At 44.1% G+C, this 18444-nt stretch overlaps 2 protein-coding genes across 4 annotated transcripts in view; both read right to left on the reverse strand.

Moving 5' to 3' along the window:
* Window positions 1–5542: 5542 nt before the first annotated feature.
* On the reverse strand, window positions 5543–12450 carry PEX19 (peroxisomal biogenesis factor 19). Of its 2 annotated transcripts, none has more exons than XM_067728339.1 (8): window positions 12300–12450; window positions 10796–10905; window positions 10198–10363; window positions 9675–9760; window positions 9300–9461; window positions 8393–8569; window positions 8182–8226; window positions 5543–8013 (listed from the first exon to the last, which is right to left on the reverse strand). In XM_067728339.1, the coding sequence occupies exons 1-8, from the start codon at window positions 12367–12369 to the stop codon at window positions 7930–7932; spliced, it is 900 nt and encodes a 299-aa protein (XP_067584440.1). In that variant the 5' UTR covers window positions 12370–12450; the 3' UTR covers window positions 5543–7929. The 2 variants fall into 2 exon arrangements, with proteins under 2 accessions (XP_067584440.1, XP_067584441.1); XM_067728340.1 differs by having other exon boundaries at window positions 5543–8048.
* A 3084-nt stretch (window positions 12451–15534) lies between these two features.
* Window positions 15535–18444, reverse strand: part of COPA (COPI coat complex subunit alpha) — a 50808-nt gene continuing 47898 nt past the window's right edge. For both annotated transcript variants that reach the window (XM_067728327.1, XM_067728326.1), the window contains exons 29-33: window positions 18008–18194; window positions 17799–17909; window positions 17319–17480; window positions 16463–16657; window positions 15535–16199 (exon numbers count right to left, since the gene is read on the reverse strand). In XM_067728327.1, coding sequence (XP_067584428.1) covers window positions 16140–16199; window positions 16463–16657; window positions 17319–17480; window positions 17799–17909; window positions 18008–18194 — 715 coding nt within the window. In that variant the 3' untranslated portion in view covers window positions 15535–16139. The remainder of the gene's footprint in view (window positions 16200–16462; window positions 16658–17318; window positions 17481–17798; window positions 17910–18007; window positions 18195–18444) is intronic.

An 18444-nucleotide genomic window follows, 5' to 3' on the forward strand; every position in this document is an offset into this window, starting at 1 on the left:
CTCAAGTAAAAGCTGGAATAGAGTGAGTGAAGCAAGATAGGAGAGGGGGCAAGTTAGGCAAAGATATGGGTTCAGCAGATAAGTTTAGCCTCCACTGGAAACTCTTTGCACATAAATGGCACATTTGTCCCACCTTGAGGAAAGCAAGAAGGAATTCTGTACCCCAGTATCATTTGCTGATAACACAATTACTGATTACCTATCATCACTGATAATGCAATCCCTATCAGAATCCCATCTGACTTCTTTGCAGAAACTGACATCATTCCATTGGCTGTGGTGTTATCCCTGGGAAGGCACAACCTTCCAGGAGTTTCCAGAAGTTGGTCCTGTTGGCAGAGGGTGATTCTCAAGAAAATGCAGCAGTGAGCTATTAGCAGCTGACACTCACTTCCTGGTAAAGGGGATCTGGACAGGGTACCAACAACGTCTACTACAGTTCACCTCTAGCACCGCTCAGATCCATTTGCTTTGTACATTAAGTTCACTCTCTCTACGCAGTTTCTCCAGCAATCAAGTTAGTCACAATTTCTGGAAACACAAGACGAGTTGCTGCAGTTGGTCCAGAAACTGCAAATGATATTCACCATCTTCCTTCTATGCCACCCATTCCAGATTCATCTCCCTCTTGACTACAACTTCTGTTAGTCTAGATGGCTTACCTAATGGGGTGATCCAGACCTTCATCCCTGAGGGTTCTGAGCCCCTGGAGATCATGCCCTATCAGGCCATAATTGTTTACTTATTCGCAGTTAAAACTGAGTATAGTAGGACCAAAAGACAACCCAGGGATCACATGTGCATCAAACACATTCCTCCTTGCATTCATAATGTAGCAGCAATCCTACCTCCTCATAACAGAGTTAATTATCCCAGACAGTATGGCAACTTCTTCCTTTGCCTGATAGTTTGCTGACATTAGGAGCCCAGAGTGACCAGATGACAGCCATACCTTTAAGTTTATTGAGATTCTTATGCGGTGCCTGGTAGAAGCATCCCCACTCTGAGAAACAGGACCTCCAGACCCACAGAATTTAAAGTTGCAGGGACTCCTAGGAAGTACAAATTCCTCAAGTGGATCACTGGAAGTGATGTTGAATAGGGTCACTCCTATTTCCACCCCTTGGTTGCAGAGCCCATGAATTCTACCTCTTGGGGATAAAGCACCCTATTATGGTCATGTAGGTTTATACTGTATTGTGAAGGACAGCACTCCATCCCTGCTGGCACCACAAATGCACCTTCAAAAGGCCATCTCACTACTGTACCAGGTCAGAGGCTTCTGGGTGATAAGGTATTTGGTAGGAACAGTGGATCCCACTGTCATGTGCCTGTTGCTGTACCTGCTTTGCCATTAAGTGGGTACCTTGTTCCAAGGCATTATTATGTAGGACCCAGTGCTGGTAAATCAAACATCTCTGAGTCCTTGGATGGTAGTACTGGCTCAGGCACTTATAAGCAAAGCAAAATATATATCAGTCCTGATCAGAATACACTGTTGTCTTTTCCAGAATGGAAAAGGTTTGATGTAACCAACTTGCCACCAAGTGGCAGGCTGTTCTCCTTGAGTAGTGGTACTTAACAAGGGGATCAGCATTGTTCTTTGATGCTGACAAGATGGACATTTAGAAATAGCAGAGCTAAGTCAGCCTCGGCTAAGAGAAGAGTCCATGTTAATAGGCCAAAACACAGCCTCCACCTCTGCCACCATGGTGATTCTATTTATAAACACACTGTGCAAGAACTGGGATAGCTGAAATTTTCCTAACTAAATTATCCTATCCATAGTTATAATTTAGCACCCTTCTGGTGAATACTTTCATAAGTCCCCCTCTCATAAATCCACCCAAATGCTCTTCACCAGACCCCATTTTCCTATCTTGCTCCTTCTGGGCCTCTGACCAACCAGCCCACTGACTGTGAGTTCATGTATATACTTGCCTCCAGCCACTACTCTCTCCAAAGCGGATGGTCAAGTAAATTGCCTAAAGCCCTACTCATTGAGAGAATTTCCCCTCATCACTGTCTTTCAGGACCACTCAGGAAGAGGCAGTTGAGAAGCAGTAGTCCATACTTGGCTTGCCCTAACATGATCAAGACAAAGCATCCACAAACCGGACCTGGATTTTTTCCTCCTCTGTCAAATGGTTGAAGGAATTCTTATGTTGCCATAGGCATGAGCTAAGAGAAAGGTATTAGGGCAACAGATGCAGGTAATATGGAGGCCCGGGGCCCTTTGTTCAATTTAACTTACTTGTGCCAAATTTGCTTGGGCTTCTTCCAAACTGTACAATTTCCATTTTAATATGTATTGCTATTGTATCCACCCAATCTTATGATTTGAAACATCTGACAATAACAGGCTGTTTATATGGGCAACTGGTCACATAGTCACTTGATATTTCGTGGTTAGGCACTGAATCTCTATCAGGACCTAACAGTATGCCAGGAGATGCTTTGCAATGGTAAAACTTTCTCTACTGCAGGAAGCATCACCTTACTCCAGAACCCAAGAGGTCTGTGCTGGAACTCTCCTACTGTGGATTGCCAGAGAATCCACACACATATTTTCCTACCACAGATACCTCTAGTACCATGGAATTTTCTGGGTCTTATGGCCCAAGCAGCAGGACTGCTTGCATCATAGGCTGGACCTGCTGTAGAGGCCTTTCTTGCATTCCCAAGTTCAAAAATATGCTGCCTCCAAAACTGGAATATGCCTACCAAGGTATTTTGCTACTTTCTTATGGTAAAAGACACAAGATACAATAACTTACCTTTACTAGAGAGGATGTCCCAGAATGCTCCAGATCACTGGACACCTAAAAACCTAACCAACATGGCAGGGCCCTGCATCTTTTGAAGAATTTCTCTCTCACCCTCTGGAGTGTATGTGTCTCACCAAGGAATCCAGAATACTTGACACTGCTTGTTCCTCAGATCTGATTAGCATATCCTTAATACCTGAGTAGCATAAGCTTAATAAAGCAAACAAATGTGATATTCTACAGAATATCCAGGTCCTTTTGGACTATACTGTGAAAGAGAGAAAAATTAACATAGCTCTAGATCAAAACCATGAACATAGGGACTTCCCTGGTGGCCCAGTGGTTAAGACTCCGAGCTCCCAATGCAGGGGGCCCGGGTTTGATCCCTGGTCGGGGAACTAGATCCCGCATGCATGCCGCAACTAAGGAGCTGGCAAGCCACAACTAAGAAGCCCGCCTGCCACAACTAAGACCTAGCACAACCAAATAAATAAATTATTTTTTAAAAAAGAACTGTGAACATATACTGTTGCCCATCACTTGCGATTCCAACTGCTTCTGATTCTTCCTTATTAGTATTGAAAGAATATATTCACTAGATCAGGAAACTTTCTGTAAAAAAGGCCAGATGGTACATATTAATAGCCACATAATATATCAGAGGCTGCGTCACTCTCCAGTAAAGAAAATACATCTGGCCTCTTGCCTTCTGAGATGGCCCACACTCTTGTCTGTGAAGTGTGTTTCTCTAAATATATCCACTTTTTACCTATCACTTTCTCTCACTGAATTCTTTCTGTGATGAGACATCAAGAACTTGAGCTTCCTTAAGTCCTGACACCAGGAAAGAGAGCTGATGTTTTCTCAGACTGAGTGTGGACTCAACATGTCTTTGCAGGTGAAGTGTCTCGTTAACTACACAGGCCAGAGATGAAGCTTGTCTGATGTAAAATTGGTTGTGTTCAACAGAAAAATATCAAGACCTACTTGTAAGGGCCAGAACAGCTCCTGCTTGCCAGTGGCTGCTTTTCTATTCTATTTCTCAGAATAAATGTATAAAATCATATTATGAAGTTACAATGCAAAAAAAAAAAGTAAGAAAAAAAGAAAATACATCCATCACAGTACTACAATCAGGACTACTAACTGCTTAAGTTTCCAGCAGTCCATTGTAGTCCATTACATCCCACCCAATGTTTGCAAGGACCAGAATGGTGAAACTAAATGAGGATATGATGGGGACCAACATCCCTGCACCCTTTTAAGTTTTTAAGAGTGTAACGAATTGCTGCCATTTCCCCCAGAATGCAATATTACTTTTTATTTACTATTTTGGCAGAGGTGCGGGTGCAGTTTCAGGGACTTCTACTTGGGCTCTCTGCCAACTACCAAATATGTCCATTCTGATTATCTAGGGAAACTGGAAAAATGACCATAAAGTGGATTTTGGGACCCACTGTGAGACAGACCTAGGCAAGCACTCCATTTATTATCTGACCCTATATTTTCCTACTGTAATTGGGGTGAGGTGGGGCGGGGGGAATGCAGGAATGGGAGGTACTGTGATGGTGCTCTGGGTCCCTGGTATCAGTGTAACGCAGACCCCGTATCCCTGGTTTTCCAACTCAAAAATTTTGGGTAGTCTTCTTTCCCTAGTGTATGATTAACTAAGTAAATTGTGCATTCAATTGATAGATTGAGTCCGACAACTGTCTCAGGTCTATAAACTAGGCAAGGAATTGTGACTTTTCATTGAAGTTACTGACCTCAGCCTTCTGTTCAACCATTCTTGGTCACTCTTAATTATATGTAAATCAATACCCTACTTGACTGTCCATCTATATGGTCCCTAAGACCACCCACGTTCCATGAGCCACCTCCACCTTGACCGTGCTGCCCTTATGGAAATTCACCCACCCTGCTTCTGAGAGTTAGGTGTTGCCATTTGGCCTCTGCTATCAGGGCCAAATGCTAGGATCCTATTAGCCCCACCACTACCAAGGAAACCAGTTCTTAAACATCCTCTTCCATCAGCCTCCACCCACAGAGACAACCACTTCTTAACTTCTCAAACATGCTGGTGACCCCTTCATTAGTGCCTTTCTTTTATACAAAATTTTCCTGAGGCCTTCCTGAGAAACATAGTCAGCAGGTGGGTTTTCCAGTGAAATATACATTCATTCTTGCATGCACACTTCCTCTAAGCCTTTTGATCATTTTTCATATGGTCTGTCATCTCTACTTCATTTACTGTGGGCCATCGTTTCTCCCAAGCTCCCAAAAAGCCATCTCAACAGCACATTATAAGCACCTCATGGGGCCCCTGCCAGGATGTTCCAGAATCATAGGAACATAATTATCACAGTACTAACTTGATTCTTAATTAAACCATCCAAACAATTACAAATTTGTTTTCTAATGTACAGAATTTTGGAACAAAGGGGCACTTCCTTTAAAGTTTGAGAGCAGTATAAACACTTTACAGCTTAAACCTAAGCTTTGTGATGGTTATTTTAAGCAGCAAAGGAAGGCTAGAAAAATACTAGAAACGTCCTTATAGCGACACATTCTTGCTGAAGAAAAGGTTCAGTAGAAGCAACCCTCACATGGAACAAGTATAGAAATGTATCCCTTTGGCTGATGCAACTGTGGAGAGACTGAGGAGGGCCCTAGAGCAGTGCTACTCAGGTGGTTGGAAATTTGTACTGGTCTGTGAACAGTTTTTCACCAGTCTGCGACAAGAATGAGTTAGAAATTAAATGTGTTCAGAAACCTTTTAGCATTTTGTTTTTTATTTTTATTTATTTATTTATTTGGCCGCGTCATGGGGCATGCGGGATCTTAGTTCCCCAACCAGGGATCGAACCCATCCATGACCCCTGCAGTGGAAGCTCGGAGTCCTAACCACTGGATTGCCAGGGAAGTCCCTAGCATTTTGACTGCTATAATATCCAAATGCATCATCAGTGGCCTTATCCTGTGGAAGAGGTCTGTCAGTTTGGTGTTGTCAAACTTGTGTGGTGGGTAGCCCACAGTGTGAACTGCACATATGGAACACATATTGGTGGACAAAGGACAGGATACTTATAAAACAAAAAACCTGGTCCTTTACCACAGTTTGAGAAGGACCGCTCCATCTTTCCACAAGTCCTAGAATAATTCAAATAGTATTTTTGGAACAGAGAGTAACCTGAGGTCAATTTGTTCATGTTCAATCAAAATCAAAATGAAAATGAATGGCCTGGGAACAAAACTAAGGTGGCATCTGTTTAGGTTCCTGGCGTAAGCCCTGGCCAGGCCAGCAGAAGTGAGAATGTGTAAAGGAAAACTGGCACATAGCTCAAGGTGCAAGGCCCTTTCGTTCTTCCCTCCTTTTTCTCTTTCCTCATCCAGTTTTTGCTAGTTATAAGGAGAGAATTTTGGCCATTCACGTCCTGTGACCATCATCACAACTCTGCCTGCACTTTCCCATCTCTTGCAGAGGAGTCGAGTCTCAGATTCAGACCCGGGCTCTTCTGTACTTTAAGGTACAGTAGCTGGACCTTCCCAAACAACCTCAGGCCTTAAGAACATTTCCTTCCTCGCCAATACCACAGAATGTGTGGGATATTAAGGGGTGAAAAGTCTTAATCCAAGGGAAAGTGACATGTCAGGAGCTCAAAGTGCCACAAATTTGCTCTGGAAGTTATTTTCTCAGTGCTGAACCAGGACAGCCAGCTGGTCTGATCAGAGTATCCACCAATATGTGGCAGCCAAGGTCTACAGATTCACTGGTTCCCACAGAGAAAAGCAAGGTCAGCTCAAAGAAAAATAATTTAGTAAACATGTTAACAATATATTACTAACATTAATAATAATACTGTGAAATGTTAAAATACAATACCAATCGAAGGGCTTCCCAAATTGAAATATTCAGAGAAAATGAGGAAAGATGGCCATTCAGTCTCCTTTGCCAACTGAGGTGCAGACTGAGCTGGGGAAGGGAAGTGGTGGTAGAACCCAGTAATGCAATGTTATGCTAACATTCCTCACATGGCAGCTTAGAGAAGCTGAGGAAGATTAGGAAAAGACTTGGATGAAAAACAGGCTCAATCCCTCACTCAGAATATTTATTAGTCAGGAAAAAGGACCCAGGCTGCATCCCACCCCCCCTTTCCCAAGCTACCTCCCTGAATCAATGAACAGGATTCAAAGGAATCAGATGTCTCAAATAAGCCAAAATGTATCTGGGGAAGAACAGTAATTCATTTCCTAGACCTGACACTATAATTATATACATTTGCCAGGGAGATAGGGGGGCCAGTGAGGGTGGTGGATGGACTAGATGAGGGGAAACAGGATGGGCCCTTCTTTGTCACAGTTTGGGCTCAGAGAAGGGTTGGAATAAAGAGGTATTTAAAATAGAGAGATGAGAGGAGAGGCAGGGGGTAAAGGAAGGTCAAGGGCTGAGTTCACCCAGATCACATAGCATTATAGAAAGAACAGGGCAGCTACTTGAGTTCTCAGGCTGGAACAGGCAATTGAGGACTCTGTACCTGGAGAGAGGAGAATCCCAGGGCTTCTCTTTCAACCTACTGTGAAAGAGTAGCATTTTTATGCAAAAGCCCCCCCACTTACTTTCCCTTCAGAGAATTCAGGACAGTCTGAAGGCAAGAGGGTGTGGTGACAGACCTAAACCCCCAGCCTAGGCTAAGTTTCTCCCCATTCATTCCCACAGGTGCTGCCCAAGAGAACTATAGAAATATAGAGTCCTAGGACTCTGTCCCTGCTCCCCAGGTCCAAGACAGGGAGTAGACACAAGGCACGAAGACCCTGGGTACAAAAGTAACTCAGTGTGGCCCTGTATAACATTATTTTGGGAGAGGAAAGAAGGTGCATGCCCCAAAAGGGACACCTTCCTTCACCTGGTAGGTAGCTGGGCCTTTGCTAGCAGCAGAAACCACAATGGAAAGGGTTCACAGAAATGATCTGCAGAACAGGCCTTATTCCTAGAAAGACAGAGAAAAAGCCTCCGCTGGTATGGCACAATCTTGGGTGGGATGACAGATGGCAGTGGGCAGACCACTCCTGTAGACGACACTCCTGCCTCAGCTCCCAGTGGTTCTGCTGACTCCAGACGTTCCCCCACGGCTGGGAATCAGGGAAGAAAGCATGTTGTGTTTCACATGATCAGACACTGTTCGCCATTGGCACCTGGTGGGCCCGAGAGATTGAGGGCATCCAGGTCAAAGTTGAGGCCAGGAGGCTGGAGAAGAGATGAAGGGACTCAGATAACTCCTCCTATTTCAGAAAGTTAGAGCTTTTGAAGGTCCATCCCCAGCAGCCACAATTATCACCTTAGGTGAAATCATTAAAGGTTACAAAATACTGGAAACCGGGGCTAAGATTAAAGTATATGAGAAGGTATACTCACCATCTCCCCAGCAAGCTCTTTTGGAGGATGGCCCAAATCCTGTAGCTGGAAAATAAGGAAAGAGGAACAAGAGATAAGACCATGCTATGTGGCCTCTCCTGTGTTCCCTCCTCCACCTTGGCTGGGCAGGGAGGCATCCTTCCAGGACACCTCCTCCACTGAACACGGAAGCAGATAGCAGCAGCGGGCAGACGGCAAGAGGAGGCCTTACCTGCTGCATGAGATCCAGCACCACCTCAAAACGAGCCTTTTGAGTGGCCTCACTATCTGTGGGGGTTTCTGCCTCAAACTGCTCACATATTTTGCCCATGACACTGTGTTGTTCCTGATATTTTTCAAACTGCTCTGGAGGTAGAGATTCTCGGTGAGTCTGCAACCATTCTGGATACTAAGCAAAGAGAGAATGGGTGGGGAGGAAGTAAGTGAACAATGAATAAGTAAGGGCAATAAAATATGAGGAAGAGTAAAACATGAAGGGGACAGGAACATAGGAGAAGGAAAAGCTAAATCAGCGAGTTCAGCATGAGAAGTAGCACTCACTTCAATCAGATCACCTGGCTGTGCTAGCATTTACGGTCACCAGAGGACAGTAAACATTTCTGTGAAGAGCCAGATAGTAAATATTTGAGGCTTTAAGGGCCACATATGATCTCTGTCACATATCCCTTCTTTTTTGTTTGTTTTAACAACCTTTAAAAATCTCTTCAGTGACACTATAAGCTCTGTGATGGCAGAGACCATCATTTAAACTACTCTTAAAAATTGTTAACAGCATAAAGCCAGTAAATCCTCAGTGAAACCTTATTGGAGAAATTAATGAAGTTGGAAATGCAAGAAAGGTTTATCAGACAACAACAGAGACTTAGACCAATTTACAGGAAACTAGAGCTGAAGGATTTCCCCTTCTACCTTAAACATCCTCAGTATGGTAGCTTTATTCTCTTGGAGATGCAACTCCTCCCTAACTCTCCCCCTCCAAATAAATAAAGGAGAAAAAAATAGATGAACCTGTAGACTTGAGTTACTCTATCTCTGCAGGCTCTAAATAGACAAAGCAGCTCACAGGAGCTGATACAATGGGGAACAAAGAGGAAAAGCATAAATAGAAGTTCACAAACCTTTTCTGTGATCTCCTTCAGTGACGGGTACAGCACATCCTTGGACAGGAGGTTCTGCATGATACTCTGCATGATGGGGAGGATGGTCCCTTCCCCATCTCCTTCGTCCATGCCCAGCCCTTCCATGGCCTTGGTCAGCTCCTCTTCTGACATGCCAGAGTTCTAGAAAGGACAGAAGGGAGGTGAGCAAGTATACTACCTTCTTGGGATGCTCACCAACCTTTCAGGTGGGAAAGAACTATTTAAACTTGCCTGTAGCAAAGTAGTCAGGCAGGGACAGACTTGAGATGATACCCAAAAGTCTGCCTTTTGAGACTCTGCTGGTGAAGTGTCTAGGAGTGGGCCCCCTGTGGTTCCCTATCTCTTCCCCCTCACCTGAAGGTCAGTGGCATTCTTGGCTAGTCCACTTAATGTCTCCTTTAGGCAAGAAGTGAATTCTTGTTGGGAAGTCGCATCACTGCCTAGGAGAGATGAAAAGAGCCAAGGTCATTTAGGATTTTAACTGTTTGCTTGCCTAGACTGACCTGGTTACCAGCTTGGATATGGAGCATTTATTAGGGAATCACTAGCACTCCACATCTTTGAATACTCTATGGTTATCTTCATAGTTATTTTCATAAAACTACATGAACTGTGTGTCAGTTTGTTCTCCACAATGACACCCACATTAACACTGTGACCCTTAAAATGGTCACTTTTTAATAATCTTTTCTGTTACTTTCCAACTTATCTCATGCTTTTCATTAAACAGGGTCTCATGCCTCCTCCCATCTCCTCCCCCATCCCATGGCAGTGGTATCATAATTGCTGTCAACTTTACAAAGTTTGGTGTCCTCAAGCAACAATGACCTAGGAGGTTTGCTCAGACATGTTCAGTTGTCTGGGGTCCCCTCCTCACCTACTCTCCCAGCAGCCTCTGAGAGCTTTTGGAACTGCTCTACCAGGTGCGGCTCTTCCTCAGCCAACTCCTTCATTGCTTTCTCGAACTCTGCAGTGGCTTGGGAAGCCAGCTCGCTGTCAAACAGTTCCTGGAAAAACTTCTCTTGGGAGGCGAAGAGGGCATCCTGCAGGGGAGAACGTGGCCTAAGTGCATCTCTTACTTGGCACTCCACTGCACATGGCCTCTGACAAAAGTCACAGGCAGTGGCTCTGGGAAATGCAGTGCTTCCCTCCTACCCACCTTCACTGGACATTCTGACTACCTCTCTTACTAAGAGCAGCAAAAAGGTATCTGGCCACTGAGGGAACGGTATGGAGTGTCACTCCCAATCCAACCATTTAAATCTGCTCTTTTCTTAAAGAACTTCCTTGAGATCCCTCTACTCAATCTGAAGTCCCTGTTTCACAAGGACTGAGGCCTGCAAGAGCACTCAGCAATGTGAGGCCAAGGCACCTCCCCCACCTCCCCTCTGGCCTACAGGGGCCTGCCCAACCTCTGCTCAGAGCTGCATGCCCACTGCCCGCCCCCCCATCCCTTAAGTGGGTGGAACGTATACTTTGGCAGTGTCTCCCGGCGATCTCTTCTGGGACCCCGAAGCATCAGGGGCTGTGGCGGTAGGAGGGGGTGCTGGAGAGGGTTTGGCCTTATCAAAATCATCAAGAGCACCTTCAGAAACAAGAAACACGGCGTGTATTCGGGGATGGATGAGGATGCAAGGCTGGGGAGTTTCTGGGCAAAGCATTAAGAGGACAATCTTTCAAACTGTCAACTTTCCTAAATTTTCTCCTTTTTTTGAGTCTCCCTTTCCTGACCCACCCCTCAATAAGCCTCCCACTTCCCACCCCATTACCTAATTTATTGTCATCAAAGGGGAAGAAATCTCTTAAGGTGGAACAAGCATCTCTCTCAGAGCTGGGAGGAGAGAGTTAAAACTTCTGCAGAGACATCTCCATCTATACAGTTCCTTCCTAGAAATCCCATACAGATATCCAAGGGGAGCAGAGAACACAAATGTCCTTAACCCCCTGAACTCATTCTGGAGCCCTAAAGGGAATCATCTTTGGCAAGAAAGCTGAAGCCACAAGATGTTTCACCTAGCTCCCCATGGGTCCTGGTACTAGTATGAACTGAGGGACTCCATATTACACTCCATGGGAGGGCACTGAACTCCCTTATCTTCCAGTTTCACTCTCCCTCCCCAAAGCTCTTAGAGCTCCCTCTGGCCTCCTCTCTGCAGACTCACAGTCACTTAGCACTTCTCACAATTTCTGTTCATCTTTCCGCCTGCCCACTCTGTCTGTGACTGAGCAAGAAACAAAAAAATATTCACCTCTTCCCTGAAAAGCCTCTGTCCTCACCACCATTCTGCTTGCCAGACTATAAGTGTAAGGGGAGGGCAGCGGCCCCACTCTGGGCAAGAAACAGGGCTAAGGAGGAAAAGTACAGCCACCCTCTTTTAAGAGGGTGAATTGTCTTCCCCAGAGGCCGTCTCACCCTGTTTTTCAAAATAATGGGAAGGGAGTGTGTTTGAGCTCTGACATGATGAAAGAACTGGAAAGGGGCCTGGTGAGAGAAAGGTGAAAGGACTGGGAGAAGGAAAGGCGTGTCTTCTGTGTTAAGGAGAACAGGACAGTGCACAGAAGGACGCACTTCAGGCTCGCTAAGAGTTAATGGGAGCGATCCGTGGATGTCCGGTTCGCGGCCCACCGAGGACCGAAGGCTGCTGCCGGCGGGGAGAAAGTCAGACTTTAAGAACTTACTAATCTAAAAAGTAAGGGGAGTTTGGAGTGGGATCGTGAAACATCGTCCTCTGGGTTAGTTTCCCCTCCAGCAAGGAAATCAACAGTCTGGGCCGCTCAGGGACCCAAAGCGAGCTCCTCAGCTCCCGCCGCGAAGGAGAGGGTGACCCAGAGATTATCTCGGGGGTCGCAGACTCTCCGCCGCCGACCAACCTTTGGAGAACCTCTCCTGCTCCGCCCCAAATACCTCAGGTTCACCTAACCCCCTGAAGGGATCCTTACACCCGCCCCCTTCGGGCCTTTCCCATTACGGGTTCTTACTTTCCAGAAGCTCTTCCAATTCCCGGTCGGCTTCAGCCCCAACACCACCATCCTCCTCGGCCGCGGCCATCTTGCCACCTCCGCCGTGCCGTAGGAGGCAGGACTCTGCGCCCCACCCCCCGCGCCCTCCCCCTCTGCCTCGTGCAGCCAATGGCATTGTTGGCCCGTGCCGGGCCGCCATTTTTAAAGGGACAGGAAGCTTCGATTCTTTTTTTTTTTTTTCCTTCCACTCTTTCTCTAGGGACGTAGAACCAACAGAGGGGAATTTACTGTTACCTTCTGCCAGGTTTCTTACTGGCTTGGCCTCCTTTCTTTCAACTGCCCGCATTACCTGGCTTATTATTTCTTCCTGAACTGTGGGTAGGCCAAATTGGGACAAACTGCCTACGAACAACCAGAAGCTGTGCATGTGTAATCAATAACGATAGTTAACGACATACCCAACATGCTAGTTTCCTCTCACTTCCCTCAGTATTTTACTCAAACGTCATCTTCTCTGAAATGCCTTATTTGGCCTCACTAAGTACAATTGCAACCCCTCCCACACACACATATACACTTCCTATCCACTTTTCCTCTTTATTTTTCTCAACACTTACCACTATCTGACATACTATATATTTTATTTATTTATCGTTATCTCCTCTCAAGCCCCTTGGAATTTAAGCACCATGATAGCAAGGATTTTCATCTGTCGTGTTCACTGCTGCATCCCCAGCTCCTAGGCTAGGGACTAAAACTTGGGCACTCATTGGCTGCTCTTTGCTTTCCCAGGCCCTGATGAGGCATGTTTCTCTGCAGAATCTAGTGGATATCTCTGATTTCCCTGCACCTCATTAAAACTGTCACAGTGCCAATAACTTAGAACTCAATGTTGGTTAATTAAATCAGTCAGAAAAAGCGACTCTTGGACCTGGGACTAAACAAGGAGGCAACTGGAATGTAGTGGTAATAGACCTGCCTTCCCTGACCTATCTCCTTTTCTCTTCGCAGAACTCAGTCGAGTGTAGTTGGAGGACACTCAGATAGACAACTCCAGACATCCCTTCCCTCCTCTGGAATTGTGCTATTCAGATCTGTGAGAATGCATCAACTGCCTGACAAACCTATCTCAGCCCTTGGAAGGCATCTGCTGTTGTTTAATATCCTATGCTGGGCACAGTGGAGGGCAGAGAGAGAAATCAGGACCAGCCCTTGCTGTAAGGTAGTTGACTGGGGATTAGGCTGGAGGTAGGATTAGACATACACACAGTAAGTATGGCACAAGGTTAAGTGTCTTATAAGAAGTAAGGATAAAGTACCATAAAGTTTAAAAGGGAGAAATCACACTAAATGAAAAAAGTTATGTCATGACTTTCATCCTTAGCTTCCAAAACACACACTTGAGTACTTGTGTCAAGCACCAGTTTAGGTACTTACTCTTTCCTTGACATACAGGGCACAGACTTTTAAAATACCTGTGCAAAACCTACTGTGTTCTTCCAGGCACAAGTACTGTGATTTGGGAGAAAACACTCTGGAGTCAGAAGACCTAAATTCCAGTCCCAACTCTTAAATTGCTTTGTTCAAAACCCTTCACCACTCTAGGACTCATATTACAAATATGTAACATTACATTTGGGACTCTAAGGTCCTTCCCTGATTAATCTCTTTCTCCCAAACATCTGTAACATCTTTTCCAGGTTAACTTTCTCATTCAACTCCAAACTGCTTACATGTGTAATCTCTAATATGACTATATCAAGCACACATTACAGGTATTTATATTGGCTTTACATTAATATGGTAATATCAGTATGTTAATAAGGAAAACATCAGATGGTAAATAAAAGAATTAAGATGGAGTTGAAAATAAGCACGATTCTTCCTTTGCACTATTTCTTAAACTTGCTTTACTATTGATAAGCCTAACACCTCATCTCAGTATTTACTCACCTCCCACCTTTCACGTATAGTGAACACTGTTGCAAAACAGTATTTTACAACATTTTCTTTATATCACTCTCTCAAGTAAGGACTTAATGGCTGTCCACTGTTTATTAACCAACTTCAAATTCTTTCCTGGTATTTAATTATTTCACATGTATCCATTTTGTTTCCCCAATTACATAAGCTTCATGAGGACTGTCCACTTTTTTCATATCCCTCAGTTCAGAATGTTTATGTTGGTATGCAAAATTAATTTTATAATTTATTTTAAATTTACAGAAAATTTTTGCCATTTTGCCAAATTTTTCATCAACTTGCCTATGGTTACAGAAAGAATGTTTATAACTTGAGAAAGTGTTATGAAAATAGCGTGCAAATTTTTGAGAGGGCAGGCTTAATTTGGGGATTCTGTTTAAGAAAGTATCTTTTAAAGCTAAAAAGATACAAAGCCCTGCCCTCTTTGACAGCAGGAATTACACTTATAGTTTATCCTCAGATTCACTTTCCACATCCGTCCAATGTATGTTCAAGTTGCTCATTGCAGCACTGTATATAATATCCAAAGAATGGAAATAACTCACATATCCATGAATAACAAGGCAACTTAAAATCATTAGTATGCTTCCATTTAGGTATAACAGGGGGATAGGGAAGAACATATTCATAACTGCTTGTTTATACATCAAAAAATCTCTGGCAGGATATAAGGAAGTTAACAATGGCAGTTACCTGTTTTGGGGAAGGCGATAGGAACTAGGTGGCTGACGAAAAAGGTGGGAGGAAGATGTTACAGAATAGCTTTTTACATTTACTGATTTCTGAACTATATGAATGTATTGTTTATTGAAAACATGAATTTAAAATGAAAAAAAGTATATATTTTAATCAAAGGCACAGTACATCACTCTATGGAATTAATCTTAGTACATGACAAGCAAAATTCTGTATTGCCATTGTAATTGCTGTACTATATACAATGTATTACTAATTAATCACATATATATCACATAAAACATCTAGAACAGTACCAAGTACATGGCAGGTGCTCAATGTATACACTCTATAATTAGCAATAGATGGAAGGTTGCAGTCAATAATGGAATAGGGGAACTACGTGCTTTCTACCATTCTCACAGCAATTCACTACATCCTATGAAAAATATGTACTTTAAAAAACATATAGGTATTTATTACCTTTGTAATTAAAAATAATTATTGAAGGAAAGGTATCTGCTTTGATGGGGCAGCTACATGGAGTAAGTAGGAATATGACAGTATCCAGGAAACAAATGGCAAGCCACAAAACTCTTGTAGAAATTTATTTATTTAGTGTGAGAAACAAAATACAAGAACAATCTTTGTAAAGAACAAGTCAACAAAAAGTGATGTCCATTTCTGGAAAATCAAATAGTTTCTTCTCAGATTTTAAGTTTCTGGCCACACAGAGGATATCTGCCTCGGAGTTTAAATGCCCAAGGAAAACGGGGATGGCTGACAGCTTGTTATGACTGAGTAAAAGATGCTATCTTATTTATTACATCTCATTCCTTTCTAACAAAAAGTACACAAAGGTGGTGGGGAGGGAAGGAATAAATATAGCAGGAATTTATTTCACAAATGTTCATCACAAATGTTCTTTGAAAGATCTAAGCTGGGAAGGCAAGGCCAATCGTGACCACAACTGTAGTTACCTTGAGATGAGAGGTCCTCAGAGGCAAAAAAAAAAAAAAGGTCAGGTTTAGACATTTTGATTAGCCATAGAAGAAGAGAAAAGGACATTAGGTTTTAGGGTAGAGAGAGCTAAACATCAATAATATGAAGGGTAGTTGAGGAAGAAGGAGTTAGAAGGATATAAAGACTAACTGTCTGCGGGAAAACACGGTGCTTAACCCTACACACATGAAGCAGGCCTTAGCGAAACTGCAGAGGGCTGATCCTTAAACCAATCACATCTTTGCCAATCTCTGTCACCTATGGAAGAAGAAATAGAAGAAAGTTAGGGATTTGTGAAGGTGAGAAGCCTAGAAAGCCTACTCCCTCCACACCTCAATGAGCACAGTAGAGTGGTTTGTTATTGTTACTGACTGGAAGGAGCAGTGGGAAGTTCTACCCTCCTCCAGTGTCACTGCCTCAAGGTGTGAGGGGGAAATACAGGAGACAAAAAGGACCAACATGCTAGTTGGTCCTTCCCTCAAGACAGAATTCTAGATGTATTTCTCAAGGACAGTACTTACTGTAGTGACCCTGCAGATCTGACCCTTGAACTCAGGCGAATAGCAGGCCCCACTGAGTGGACATTTCTCCACTGGCTTTCCACGGTAGATGGGCCGATAAGATGCAGCACAGATGTCAAAAGGGTTGTGCATGTCATAATTGAGCTGGTAGGCATCTGTGGGGTTCTTCTCACAGGCAGACAGGATTTTGCGGGTCTAAAAGAGTGAAGGAATATTTTATTTACAAGGACTGAAAGCTGCACACCACAACTCAAATGATCTCATCACCATAGTTTAGTAGTTTCTTTGATGTAGATGCAATTGTACTGAATGAATACAGAACACGTCCTCTGTATAGGTCATATGTGAAGGGCTAACAGTTGCCATTCCTGTTGTATCAGGCTTTCTCCTTCTCTATCCCAAAGTGGCTCCATGGATCTAGACCCATACTCCTCCACTAAGTCTGAGAATTCTCAGGGTTAGCCCTGAAAGGGTTAAAACTGGCTTTCACTGCACAAATAGAAAACTTTTGGAAAACACAAGTCATGGGACATGTATATGGAGGCTAGTGGTGGTGGTGAGGGGAAATCTAGAACTTAAGGACAGGACTGGGTTGATTTTCAGGTACAGAGGACCTGTTCCATATTGCAGGTCACACTCTCACAGTGGTGCCATGTCTGAGTAAGATATTAGTTCAGTTTCCAGGAACAAAAGGAGGTCCCCATGCCAGTAAGTAGAGGATGGTATTTTGTTGGCTCTTTTTGTTGAATGCTGTTATACAGCACTTTGTTTCAGAGACAAGGACCTTGGTCTTCGACTCCCTCCACGTAAGAGCAGATCTAGTTCCCCTACGCTCACTAAAGGAGTTCCCATATACCTGTTGAGCCACCTCTGGCTTGGGCCCGAGTTCCAACAGGCGCCGAGCAAAGGTGGCAGCAGTCTTAAAGTTCTTGAGCTTGAAGAAGAGGTTGAGGGCTGTACGCAGCACCAGGATCATGTGCACTGGCTGCAGGTTTGAGTGGGTGAAATAGGCTGCCATCTGGTGGACAGAAGGAGGAACACATGCCATGCTGATGCTAAAGCTGGGATAGGTCATTTATAAGGGGTCACATATGCATTAGAAACACAGCAAAACAACCAAATAAAAACAGGACTGGCTATAAAGCAGAGAAATCTTCTGCCTCCTAGTTATGGAGGGCTGATGAGATGAGGAAGACAGGTGGAGAAATATATCCTTTCCTCACAGAAATGGGCCCAAATTTCTCTTACTCCCCATATTGAGACCTAAAGAATTCAGACCTAATAGTGGGTAAAAGGGAAGACGCCTCTGTACTGCTTAGAGGCCCAGAGGTCTTACCTCACAGATGCGCTTCTGCTGTTCTAGAGACTCTTTGGGCAGCTTCTTCCTTTCTATCTCCATGGACAAACCCACAATGTACTCACGGCAAATGGTGATGAGCTGCTGAGCCTGGAGAGGGGGCAAAAGAAGGTCATGGTACAGAGGCAAGAAGGTGGGGGTGCCCAGCACTATGACAAGTATGACTATGACACTATGACTGCTCTTACCTCTGCAGTCTCCTGTTTATTGTCCACAACAAGAAGTGGCACACTGAGTAAAATGGAACGGAATTTTTCCACAGCCTCCTCAAACTTGCCCACTGTGGTGAGCTGGTAGCACAGTTGCAACCGTTGGATGAGGTCATTAAGCTTCAGACCCACAGCTGGTACACCATTCTTCAGCCCTGCATCCTTCCTGAAAGGGAAAGAAGACAGGATGATCAGGGGCCCACTAGGACTTAACCTCTTCTTCCGGCAACATGATCACAACACCCTACTGAGAAAGAAACTAGGGAAATGGATGCAGCAGGTGTAAACCAAACCTGACAGAGTGCCAAGCCAAAGATCTTTTCCTACTAGGAAACCTCAGCTCTGGGACAATTCTGTCTCTGAGGTTACCATCTGAAATATCTACCCTAAGTTGGAACAGAGAGAAGCCAGCAGCA

This window comes from Pseudorca crassidens, chromosome 2, assembly GCF_039906515.1.
Source record: "Pseudorca crassidens isolate mPseCra1 chromosome 2, mPseCra1.hap1, whole genome shotgun sequence".
Lineage (NCBI taxonomy): Eukaryota > Metazoa > Chordata > Mammalia > Artiodactyla > Delphinidae > Pseudorca > Pseudorca crassidens.

Bases quoted from the DNA above. Each gene is read 5' to 3' on its own strand.
- PEX19 (XM_067728340.1), bottom strand. From the start codon at position 12,369: ATGGCCGCGGCCGAGGAGGATGGTGGTGTTGGGGCTGAAGCCGACCGG. The intron at 10,906-12,299 runs GTAAGAACCCGT...TTGTTTCTGAAG, and splicing joins ATTGGAAGAGCTTCTGGAAA to GTGCTCTTGATGATTTTGAT. The intron at 8,570-9,299 runs GTTTGTGAACTT...CTCTTTGCTTAG, and splicing joins TGAAGGAGATCACAGAAAAG to TATCCAGAATGGTTGCAGAC.